The 12,964-nt window shown below is 41.0% G+C and overlaps 1 protein-coding gene across 1 annotated transcript in view; it reads left to right on the top strand.

Moving 5' to 3' along the window:
- Positions 1-11,801, top strand: part of STARD7 (StAR related lipid transfer domain containing 7) — a 30,673-nt gene extending 18,872 nt beyond the window's left edge. Inside the window, exons 7-8 of the mRNA XM_045827516.1 lie at positions 8,828-8,912; positions 9,725-11,801. Of these exons, the coding sequence (XP_045683472.1) occupies positions 8,828-8,912; positions 9,725-9,909 (270 nt within the window). The 3' untranslated portion in view covers positions 9,910-11,801. The remainder of the gene's footprint in view (positions 1-8,827; positions 8,913-9,724) is intronic.
- The last annotated feature ends 1,163 nt before the right edge of the window (positions 11,802-12,964 follow it).

The raw sequence follows: 12,964 nt of genomic DNA, 5'->3' as shown, positions 1-12,964 counted from the left end.
TGAGTCTGTTCCTGTTTTGTTCATTTATTTTGCTCTTTAGATTCCTCATATAAGTGAAATCATACGGTATTTGTCTTTTTCTCCAACTTACTTCACTTAGCATGATACCCTCTAGATCCATCTGTGCTGTTGCAGATGTTAAGATTTCATTTTTTATGGCCAGCTAATGCATTGCTATATGTACCACAATGTCTTTATCTAGTCATTTGTTGATGGTCACTTGGATTGCTTTCATATCTTGGTTATTATAAATAACACTTCAATGAATATAGGTTTGCTTATATTTCCCCCCCTTAAATTAGTGTTTTGGGGTTTCTTCGGCTATACCCAGCAAGGGAATTGCTGGGTCATAAGGCAGTTCCATTTTTAATATTTTGAGGACTCTTCATATTGTTTCCCACAGTGGCTGCACTAGTTTGCATTCTCACCAATAGTGCACGATGGTTTTCTTTTCTCTACATATTCACCAATACTTGTTTGTTGATTTATTGATGATAGCCAGTCTGACAAGTATGAGGTGATAATCTCATTGTGATTTTAATTTGCACTTCTATGGTGATTAGTGACAGTGACATTGAGCATCTTTTCATATGTCTGTTGGCTATCTGTATGTCCTCTTTGGAGAAATGTCTATTCAGATCCTCTGCCCATTTTTTAATTGGATTGTTTTTTGGGTGTTGAATTGTATGAGTTCTTTATAAAGTTAGGTATTAACCCCTTATCAGATGTATCATTGGTGAGTATCTTTTCCCATTCAGTGGATTATATTTTCATTTTGTTGATGATTTTCTTTGCTGTGTAAAAAATTTTTAGTTTGATGTAGTTTCATTTGTTTACAGTTGTCTTTTGTTTCTCTTGCTTAAAGAGATGTATCAGAAAAAAACATTGCTAAGAGAAATGTCAGAGTGTACTACCTGTGTTTTCTTGGAGTTTTATGGTTTCAAGTCTTACAAAGTCTTTAATCTGTTCTGAGTTTATTCTTGTATATGGTGTAAGAAGGTGGTCTAATTTTACTTTTTTTTTGCATGTATCTAATTTTCATAACACCATGTATTAAAGAAACTGTCCTTACTCCATTGTATGTTCTTACCTTTGTCATACATTAATTGATCATATAGGCTTAAGTTTATTTTTGGGCTCTCTTTCCTGTTTCATTGATCTATGGTGTCTTTTTATGCCAGTACTGTGCTGTTTTGATTACTATGGTCTTGTAGTATAGTTTGATATCAGGTACTGTAATACCTCCAACTTTGTCGTCTTAAGATTGTAATGACTATTCAGGGTCTTTTGGTGTTCCATACAAATTTTTGTTACAGTTCTGTGGAAAATCACCATTGGCATTTTGATAGGGATTGCATTCAATCTATAGATTGTTTTGCGTAGGATGCACATTTTAATGATATTCTTTCTATCCAAGAATACAGTATATGCTTCCATTTATTTCTTTCTTCAATTTCTTCATTGTCTTATAATTTTCTGAGTACAGTTCTTTTATACCCTTGGTTAAATTTATTCCTAAATTTTGGGGGGGGGGTTGTTTTTTTTTTTTTATGCAGTAGTAAATGGCAGTTTTCTTAGTTACTTTGATAATTTGTTATTGGTGTTTAAAATTGCAACTGATTTCTGAAATATTTTGTATCCCATTACTTGGCTGAATTTCAGTTCAATAGAATCTTTAGAGGTATATATATAGTATCACTTCATCTACAAATAATGACAGTTTTACTTATTCCTTTCCAATTTTAATGCCTTTTATTTCTTCTTACCTGATTGCTGTGGCTAAGATTTTCAGTTCTGTACTGAAAAAGAGTGATGGAAGTGGACATCACTTGTTCTTGATCTTAAGGAAACTCTTAGTTTTTCCCTGTTGAGTATGATGTTAGCAGTAGGTTTGTAATATATGGCCTTTACTATGTTGAAGTGTGTTCCCTCTATTCCCACTTTGCTGAGACTTTTTATCGTAAATGTGTGCTGCATTTTGACAAATTCTTCTACATCTGTTGATATAATCATATGGGTTTTTTACCTTTCATTATGTTTATGTTAATTGATTTCCACAAATCAGTTTTGAACCAGTCTTACATCTTAGGAATGAATCACACTTGATTGTGGTGTATGATCTTTTTAATGTAGTGCTGAATTTGGTATGCTAATATTTTGTTGAGGAATTTTGCATCTATGTTCATTAGGAACATTGGTCTATAAATTCCTTTGTTATGTGTTTATGTGTTTTTGGAATCATGATAACATTGACCTCATAAAATGAGCTTTGTGAGTCTTCCCTCTTGAATTCTTTGGAATAGTTTGAAAAAGATAAGTGTTAACTTTTTAATGCTTGGTAAAATTCACTTGTGAAGCCATCTGGTCCAGGACTTTTGTTTGTTGGAAGTATTTTTAATATTTTTTTTATTTTGTTGGTTGTAATCAGTTCAGATTTTCTGTTTTTTCTTGATTCAGTTTTGAAGATTGTATGTTTCTAGAAATTTATTTCCTTCAGATTGTCCAATTTTTTAACTTAAAATTGTTTGTAGTAGTTTCTTATACTCCTTTGTATTTCTGTAGTGTCATTTGTCACTTTTTCTTTTTCATTTCTGATTTTATTTATTTTGGTTCTCTCTTTTTGTAAATTCTTACCTGAGGACATATTTCCATTGCTTTTAGAGAGAGTGGGGAGAAAAACATTGATGTGAGAGAAGCATCGATCAGGTGCCTTCTTGTATGTGCCCTGGCTGGGAATTGAACCCTTGACTCTGGCCTTTGACACAACTATTCCAGCCAACTGAGTCCAACCAGCTTAGGGCATGTCCTCTTTTTCTTGATGAGTCTGGTTAAAGGCTTATCCATTTATTTTATGTATTTATTTTTAGAGAGAGGGGAAGGGAGGGAGAAAGAGAGGGAGACAAACATCGGTGTGGCAGAGATATATCCATCGGTTGCCTGGGACCTGGTGCACAACCCAGGCATGTGCTGCCCTGACTGGGAAATGAACCTGTGACCTTTTGGGTTCTCAGGTCACCAGTCAGTCCACCAAGCCACACCAGCCTTGGCTAGCCCATTCATTGTTAAGTAACATGTTATTTAGCCTCCATATTTTTATGTGTTTTTTAGTTTTTTCTTGTAATTTATTTCCAGTTTCATACCATTGTGGTAGAAGAAGATACTTAATATGATTTCAGTGTTACATTTTTTGAGAGTATTTTTGTTACCTAACATGTGGTATGTGACCTGGAAAGTGTTCCATGTGCTCTTAAGAAGACTGTATGTTCTGCCTTGGGGTAAAATGCTCTGAAAATATCAATTAAATATATCTAGTTTGATATGTAAGGCTGCCATTTCCTTGTTCATTTTCTGTCTGGAAAATGTATCCATTGATGTCCATGGGTGTTAATGTCCCCTACTCTGATTGTATTGCTGTCAATCTTTCTCTTTTATGTTTATCAATATTTGCTTTATATATTTAGGTACTCCTATGGTGGGTGCATAAATGTTTATAAGGGTTATATCTTTGTTGGATTGATCCCGTTATCTTTATGTAATGTCCTATGTCTCATTATAGCCTTTGTTTTAAAGTCTTATTTTGTCTGGTAGTTTTTTGTTTTTTTTTTAATTTCCATTTGCATGAAGTATCTTTTTTTTCATCTGTTTCCTTTTAGTCTGTGTGTGTCTTTTGATCTGAATGATTCTCTTGTAGGCAGCATGTATATGGGTTTGTTTATGCATTCAGCTACTCTGTATCTCTTGATTGGAGCATTTAATCCTTTTTTTTCCCACTTAAATTGATTATTGATAGGTATGTAGTTATTGCCATTTTAGTATTCATATTTATGTTCCTCTTTTCTTTCCTGTTTTTTAAGAAGTTCCTTTAACATTTCTCATAATACTACTTTTGTGGAGATGAAGTCTAGCTTTTTCTTTCTGGGAAGCACTTAATTTCTCCTTCGATTTGAAATAATAGCCTTGCAGCTTAGAGTAATCTTTATTGTAGGTCTTTGCTTTTCACACTTTGAATATTTTATGCCAGTTCCTTCTGCCCTGAAAAGTTTCTGATGAGAAAGCTGTCTTTCTGTTGCTGTTTTTAAGTTTCTCTCTTTGTCTTTAACCTTTTCCATTTTAATTATGTATGTTGGTGTGGGTCTCTTTGGGTTCATCTTGTTTGGTACTCTGCACTTCCTGGCCTTTTACGTCTGTTTCCTTTGCATGGCTAGTGACGTTTTCGGTCATTATTTCTTCAAATAGGTTTTCAATTCTTTGCTCTTTTTCTTTTTCTCTTGGTGTCCCTATGATGTGGATATTGTTACGCATGATGTTGTCCCAGCTCTCCCTTAATTTACCCTCAGTTTTTAAAATTCTTTTATGTTGTTGCTCTGATTGGATGTTAACTGTTACCTGTCTTCTACATTGCCAGTTCAGTCCTCTGCTTCATTTAATCTGTTGTTGATTCCTTCTAGTGTACTCTTCATTTCAGTTATTGTATTATTCATTTTTGACTGGTTATTTTTTATGATTTCATTGTCCTTTTTTAATGCTTGATATCTCTTTGTTGAAGTTTTCACTGAGTTCATCTATTCTTCCCCTAAGTTCCTTGAGCATCCTTATAACCAGTGTTTTGATATCTATCCCCCCCCCATAGATTACTTGCCTCCATTTCATTTAGTTCTTTTTTCTGAAGATTTCTGCTGTTCTTTTATTTAGTGCATGTTTCTTTGTTTCCCCATTTTAGCCACCTACTCTTGGTCAGGTGGCCTTATGTATTGGTGTCCTGTGGGGCTCAGTGGTGCAGTCTCTGATCACCTGAGCTGGGTGCTTCAGGAGCATACCTTGTGTTAGTTATGTGAGTCCTTCTGTTCTGGGTGGGTCTTGATTGCTGTTGGCACATCAGTGGGTAGGGTCTCAGGCTGGCCCCACCACAGTGTATGAGCTCTGTGCGGGGGCTGGCCCCAGGAGGTGGAATTTGTCCAGCAGGGTCTAGTGCCTGTCAGACCTCCCTTTGAGTGCGTTGCATGTGGAGCTTACCAGGTTGTGCTCTCTTTTGGTCTGAAGCCAGCCAGTAGAGTTCATTAGACTAAAGCAGATTGAGATTTGACCCTGTGAAGGAAGGGCTTAGTATAGGAAGGGTGGTGCCTGTCAGGCACACAAGAAGACAGCCCTTACCCTAAAGCCACACAACTCAGTCTCTGCATGTGTGTGTTTGGTACCCACCGCACTCCGAGCCTATTCAGAATTCCTTGAGAATTTCTCCAGTAAGAGTAGTTGCCTTGGGCAGGGCCTCAGGGTGTAAAAAGACTGTAATGTGAACCCATGCTGGTTGCAGCTGGCAGAGCATACAGCCCTGTGGGAGTTCGGTAGGGCAGGGCCTTGGGAGTTGTTGGGATAGGGCTAGTGTAGCTCCCCAGGCTAATGCCTTGTGATGAGAGTACTTGACCCAGGAAAGATGGCATTCATGGGTGGTTTGGGAGAGGGACTCAACAAAGGGACATCAGTGGCTCTCCTTCCACCCCTTTCCCCAAAGCCACACAACCCAGTCTCTCCCTGTGTGATATCAGCACCCTCTGAGTTGCTGCCCCTCTGGAGCCCAGGATGAGTGCCTGTGAGTGAGATTTTAAGAGGATGACTGGGTTTCCAGCAGCCTTTAGCTACTGTGCTCAGGAGGATGGAATTCCCTCTGATTTTCCCAGCCAGATATTATGTAGGCTCTTCTTAGCACTGCTGCTCTGGGCTGAGGAGTGCCCCATGGGGTTTAGATCCTTTGATCCTCGGGGAACCTCTACTCTGGATCCTCAGCTGCCACACGTGGTTGTAGGGCCAGCCCATCTAGTGTCTCTGCTCCTCCTATCAGTCTGGATGTACTGACTTCTTCTGTATATTCTTAGTTATAGGACTTCTGTTCAGCTAGTCTTTAGATGGTTATCCAGGTTGATCTGTAATTTGGTTGTAATTTGATGTAGTCATGAAAGGAGGTGGGTGCAGCTTCCACATACTCTGCCACCTTCGAAAATCCTCCTCCATACTATGTCTGCAGTCTCTTGAAATCATTAAGTTCTTTGTATCCCTTGTAGTTGTATTTTTTCAAAGAATTTAAACATTTTTTTACTTACTGATTTTTAGAGAGACAGAGAGGAACACCAATTTGTTGTTCCACCCATCCCTGCACTTGTTGGTTGCTTCTTGTATGTGCCCCAACCGGACATCAAACTTGCAGCCTTGGTGTATTGAGATGATACTCTAATCAACTGAACTGCCCTGCCAGGGCCTTGCAGTTGTATTTTTTGGAGAGCAGCATTTTGTCTTGCCGATTATATCCCCATAGTGTCCATAGGGTTATTTGACACACTTCTCTGTCCCTTCTATTTCCTGCATATTGGTCCATATATCTAGAGGCTTGAATAGATTTGGGTTGTTTTGTTTGTTTGGGTCAAGACTATTTTATTAGAAGGCAAATGTCTAATTGTCTCTTTCTTTGTGAATTTAGAAATGCTTAATGATTATTTTTCAGATCCATTTTATTAGGAGTTACAAAATGCTGATTTTGTAATTCCTTTGTTTGTTCATTTATTTCTATTTGTTAGTTGAAATACTGAAAATTTTTCTCATCAGCTATCTGGTTTCCTATAGTTTACATAGGAAAGGGAGATAAGAGAAATGCTTGTTTCCTTTACTTACTAGTTCTCAGAATAATGAATTAATTTTTTCAACTAGGGATCCTCCAATGGTAACTTTAAAAAAAAAAATACCATTAGCCCTGGTTGGTGTGGTTCATTGGTTTGGTTGCTGGTTCGATTCCCAGCCAAGGCGTATGCCTGGGTTGCAGGCCAGGTCCCTAGTAGAGGGCGCAAGAGGCAACCACACATTGTTGTTTCCCTCTCTTTTCCCTTCCTTCTCCTCGCTCTAAAAATAAATAAATAAAATCTTGGGGGAGGGGAATACCATTAGAAATTCAGAGAATGTATGTATTTGGTTAACTTTAATCCATTATAATTATTCTTATTGATGTTAAAATTGTTCTGTGTTTGGCCATTAGGAGCCTCATCTTACTGGCTGGAGTCTTTTGACTTGACCTTAGGAGCTCTCTGTTTTCTGGTATTATGAGATGTCCCGACCTCATTTTGTATAGCTTTAGCTCTAAACTTGGACATTCATGTATCTTCAGGGAGCCCCTGGTTCCTCTTTAGAAAACGTCACTCAGGTACCACAATTTGTCTTCTAGGAGTACTCATAGTAGTGGCCTGCTTTTTGTTCTTAGGTTTCACAGCATAGAACTAAGTAATAAGTTTTGTTTGTTTATTTTAAAGATAAATCCTAAGTGCATACTAATACTTAGGATTTACTAATTCAAACTCAAGACTGTATAATTTTTATTTGTATCTTAAATCTACCCTTTTTCCCTGGGCTGACAGACTCAATTCTCAACTCATCACCCCTATGTAACACTCATTTACTTTAACTTGAAACATACACACACACATCAGCATCGGAATAGCAATGTCAACAAAATCAAAAATGTTATGACTAAAAAATGTGTATTTCCTAAGTCTTATAACTGGCCTTTGTTGTGGGTACTGTTCCCACTCCTGTTGTCTGGGTGTTACCCACTCCTGTTGTCTGTGTCTCCTTCCTCTTTACTTCCATAGTAGTCCACCTATAGCTCTGGCATGGCACCCATTTAGGCACCCCATTAGCCTACTCTTTGAAAGTTCCCAAAGGCAAGGACTAGTATATTTTTCTTTTTTCTGTAGCACCTAGCACATTGCCAGACACATAGCAGATATTCAGGTAATGCCACCTGGAGTTGTGGCTATCAGCCTTACAAAGTATAGACACAAGTGGTTCTCTCTTACCCCTTTGGGTGGAGCATAATTGGTTCAGACCTCTGCTAAGATTAGGATACCTCTCTGTCTCCTTGATCCTCACCCTTCACTCTATCAGGCAATGAGAGGGCTGGCTTAGAAAGTGTGGGTACACGAGAGTTTATGTTGGCTCTCATTGAGTATATGGGGGGTGACCTTGAGCAAAGTCACTTATCCTCTCTGAGCTGAGTTTCCTCATCTGTAAAAGAAGATAACAGCTCCCATACTCTAGAACTGTTGTAAAGTCTTGAAGCCCTTCCTGGCATATAGTTAAGTGCCATGTAATTGTTAGCTGTTAGCAGTAGTAAATACCATTTTGGTAAAGGTTAAGATCTTTAACATTGGCGTTATGTTTTGGGGGTCTTCAAGACCACCCCTACAACTAGAAGTTTCACTAGAAAGACTCACAAGACTCAACATACAGTTGTCCTTGTGGCTAAGATTCATTACAGTGATATACAAGGATGCACAGCTGGATCATAAGGGGAAAGACAGAGTCTGGAGGGATCTCTGCGCAGGCTTCCCATACCCTCTTCATGTCATGAGGGTCACAGAGAGTCCATTCTCCCAGCAACAAGAATGCAGCAACGTGGTATGATGTTCCTGCCCGGGGAAACCCATTAGACACTTGGCACCTGAGATTTTATTGGGGGCAGTCACATAGGCACCCTCTGCTCAGTATATGCCAAAATTGCAGAGCCCTGGGAAGAAAGCAAATGCTGAGCCTAAATTGTATGTTTTGCACTAATAGACAAGGCACAAGGAACTGCCCTTAGCAGTTAACTGTTGACTGGGGACACTCTGGGAGCCGAGATCCCAGACTCCAGCCGAGGGCCAGCCTCTTTCAGTGTTAATTCTTCTGCTTAGGGTAAATCAAATGTCACTCTGCCCCAGACTCCAGTCATGGTTATCCTGTGGGCCCAGATAACAGAAGTTGTGGTGGGTAATTCAGGTACCTTCTTCTTTGTTGTTTTCTTTTCCAGAATGGCTTTGACTACTTGTTGACATACAGTGACAATCCCCAGACTGTGTTTCCTCGCTACTGTGTTAGTTGGATGGTTTCCAGTGGTGAGTGGGCACTTGTGTGCATGGCCTGGAACCTACCTGGGTTGAACACTTTGTTTTTCTCTAGTTTCTTACTGGCAGCAAGAAGATACTTGTGTCACTGGAGCCCTGTTGGGGAGATTAAATGTCCTTCCCAGCTTGTGCTTGAATACCCTGAAGCTGTAGAAGCCTCCACCCGGGTTTGGAGGAATGAGAAGTATGACATCCCAGAAAAGAACTGTGCCCAGAAGGCAGTTTTAAGAAGAGCATTTGTTTAATGCCGTAAATATGGACAGTGGACATTAATGCACTTCAAGTATTTCTTCTTAGTGTTGGGCCATAAAATCTGGCAGAGAAAATGTGGTTGTAGGACAGTCACCTGGGTCCTAACAAAGGTTATACACCACGGCTGTGCCTACACCTTTCCCTTTCAATGTCTTGCCTTAAAAAGCACCCTGATGTGATTTTCTTTCTTCTGGTAGCTTTTTGTACCTCGGGGAGAATGAAGAGGAGACTAGGTGTTTCTGTGTGGCATTTAATGAAATAAAATAGGTAGAGATATAAGCTGTGCTACTGATAAGTGATGTTTTCATCACCTGAAAGAGAGCCACTTGGGATGTAAGTGGCTTTCAGCACCCCTTTTCAAAGTATTTCAGAGGTCATGAGTTGTCTTCATGCCTTACACATTTTGAGAGGCAACTGTCACTCACAGGTTGTTGATCAGGCAGTGATTTCTGTAAGGAGGGAGGGCTCCATCACAAAAAAATAGGGCGTTTGAATTTTGAGCCCACATCTGGTCTGTCTGTCAGCCTACTCAAATTTCCCTCTTCCAACAGGCATGCCGGATTTCCTGGAGAAGCTGCACATGGCCACCCTGAAAGCCAAGAACATGGAGATCAAAGTAAAGGACTATATCTCATCTAAGCCTGTGGAAATGGGTAGTGAAGCCAAGGCCACCACCCCGTCTTCTGAACGGAAGAATGAGGGTAGTTGTGGCCCTGCCCGGATCGAGTACGCTTGAACAGGGTTTGGAATAAGGGGGGACAGGCTGCTTCTGGCCCTGTCTCAGTCCCTAGCATTCTGCTGCAGGAGGGGGACATGTACTAAAAGACGTCTGCTGTAACCACCCGTGCAGAATAATTCAGTAACTGATGTCCGATTTCATTCAGAGCGCTCTTTGCTCTTTGTCAAAACAGAGGAGGAGGCATCAATGGGGGCATTGTCATATTCTCAGGCCAAGCATGTTGCTGTTCAGTATGTCAGTGAGCTAATCTAGAACACACCTCAGGCCAGAAGGAGATCGCTTGTTTTTGCTCCCTCTGAGTAGTTTCCTCTGCCAACATTCCAGTTTCCACCATCAGTTCTGCATTTGGACTTCCTTTATTTTAAAGGTCCAACTGGAAAGTGAAGTTGGCTGGTTGATGTTTCACTTGGTTCAGTGAGGGGTCATCGGGAGTTCTCTTGATAACTGCCCTAGTGTTGAATGGACGTGCACTATTGCTTGGCAGTGTTAAGTGCCTTGTCCTCGCCTTGCTATCTTCAGGGACATAAAGTTTGTACCAGGAAATTTCTTTCTTTGCCTCCCAGATACCACCCATTGACTACCCAAAGCCATTTCCTTTCGACTAGCTAGCTCTTCTCTATTCACGCACTGTGTTCATGTGGCTTGGCACCTCATTCCTTGGCTCATTTACCGAGAACACTGGGAAACGATTCCTTTCATACAGTAGCTTTCTGTGTTACTGTTTTGATAGAGTAAGTAGAAATGTTCAAAACATCACACATTAATACTTTTTAATCTTTGTGTCAAAAAATAGGAATTGGAGAATTGTACAGAATTTCTTTAGTCCCACTGTCCTGAAAACACCGTTCTGATTCAGGCATTATTTTTCATGCTTCACATTTCACTGGATGCTGAGAACTTGTCCATGTCAGAAGGCTAAGCAAAGGAGTGAGATTGGGCCCCTCCCCGGAGCTCTCAGACCTGTAAATAAGCTCTGTGACCCAAAGGGTGAAATTTTGCCCCAAACACTAATATAATGGGTTTATATGACCCTCTTGTTCCTCTGAAATTTTTTGCTCCTTCAGAGATAAAATAGAAGCAAACTGTGCTCTTTGGATGAAGTCACAGCCAGAGGGTACCAGTCTGGCCTTGCCGACTCTGCCGACGGTCGTGGTGCCATCTGATGGGAGAATAGGGATCAAGTTTTAAATCCTCTTTCCCCTTTTTTTTTAGAATTTAAATGATGAAATTTCCCCATTTTTTTCCCTACTTGGATCTAAACCTGAGACTAACTTAAGCCCCTCAACCTTTTTGTTGCCTGTGAAGATTTGTGCCAAGGAAATAACTACCCAGTGTTTCCTGTCTTGCCTCCTCTGAGTCATTGGCAGAGCAGAGATGCAGCAAGCAGCCTCAGCTCCCCCCACTTTTTTTATCCTCACTCGAGGACATTTTTTCATTACTTTTAGAGGGAAAGAAACATCAATTGGTTGCCTCCCGTATGCACCTGGACCGGGGGTCGTGTGTACCTGGACTGGTGATTGAATCTGCAACCTTTCTTTAGGTTATGAGATGACGCTCCAGCCAACTGAGCCGCATCAGCCAGGATCCCTAGCTTCTTTCACTGATCAGTTCTCTGTTCTCACCCCTAGAACCTGGTAAGCCAGGGAAGTGGCCCTGGGTTATGTCTGCACTTAGCACCTGTGATTGTCAGGGTGTGGGTGGCTGTGGGCAAGAGTGTGCATGAGCACGCAGGTGTTAAGGAGCTCTGTGTTGCTCATGTTTCGATTTGGGGGAATTTGGCTGCACTTGGAGTCGATCTGTACAGTTACTTATGTCATCGTAATGATTTCACTCCTAACTGATATTTTTACCATATGTGTGAATAAATATATAAAGATTGGTATAAAAGAGTGTTTCTTTTGGGGTGGATGGTGGTGGGGAAATCTTGCATAATGGGTTTATTGTTTCTTCCTGATTATAAAATTTGAAAAGAGTGTTGCTATTCATAATGTTGGCATGTGGAAGTAGGTATTAGTCCTCCCTGGTGGTGGCTGACAGAGCTAACCACCTTGTCTAGACAATGAGCCCTTTCCAGGTGACCAAATGGCAGCTGAAAACAAGCCATCTATTTCTACTGTCTTGTGTTCATCTACTAGCCCATGTCCTTGGCTTTTAAAGAAGGGTCATCTTGAAGGAAACGGTGATAGAATTTTGCTGATAAAACCTGAGGGACTGAGGAGAGGAGGAGACCTGAGCAAGCCTAGGTCTAGAGCTGTGGAGGGTCAGTTTGGGGCCTTGTTGGAGAGAGTGGGTGGTGACCTCAAAACCCACTTGGCCTGTGGGAAGTAGTGTCACACAGGCCATTGTGCCAGAATTCGGATTTCTTCCAAGGCAGCTGATGGAGACACTGGGAACATAATGTGAAATTTGAATTTATGTGTGGTTTTGCCTCTGGGAAACACTAGGTCAACACAAATGAACAGCCTGACTCTGAACTCTTTTCTCCAAGATCACTGGAGAGACTAGTTTTCTGGGGTTGTGTGCTTGCAGGTGTCCATTTGTCTGTATAACATGCAATTCTGAGAGTTGTCTGTTTGGCCGCCTCACCACGCAGCCCCCTGCACAGCATCCTGGTGTTCTCCAGGCTCCACTGAACACGGACACTCAGCAGCTGAGCTCTGACTGAGAGTAACGTTTCCAGCGTCGGACAGCTGTGGCTCTCAGAAGTTCTTTATGTTAAGACTAGATGTGCCTCAGGCTCCTGAGTCTACCACTGGGTCCAGTCCTGTCCTTGGGTTGCCAGGAAAAACGCTACCATGGGCAGCACTTCACATTCTCAGAGATAGTAGTCATGGAACCCTCAGCTTTTCCCAGGCTTTATTTCTCCAGCAGCTTTGTTAACAAGAGAGACCTGGTTCTTGCCGACGCAGTAACACAGATCATCAAGCCCATTAACATGCACGTAAAGTTTGTTAGTGCTGAGTTCTAGTGGGAGAACAAAAGCAAGGGGGCCCAGAGCCACCCCTCCCCAACCTTCGACCCCTGCCAAAGGCCGGGTAGCCAGGAGCCCCTG

The sequence above is a fragment of the Phyllostomus hastatus genome, unplaced genomic scaffold, assembly GCF_019186645.2.
Source record: "Phyllostomus hastatus isolate PE091 unplaced genomic scaffold, TTU_PhHast_1.1 phas_scaffold_78, whole genome shotgun sequence".
NCBI classification, from domain to species: Eukaryota; Metazoa; Chordata; class Mammalia; order Chiroptera; family Phyllostomidae; genus Phyllostomus; species Phyllostomus hastatus.
This window is presented reverse-complemented; position numbering and strand designations above follow the sequence as displayed.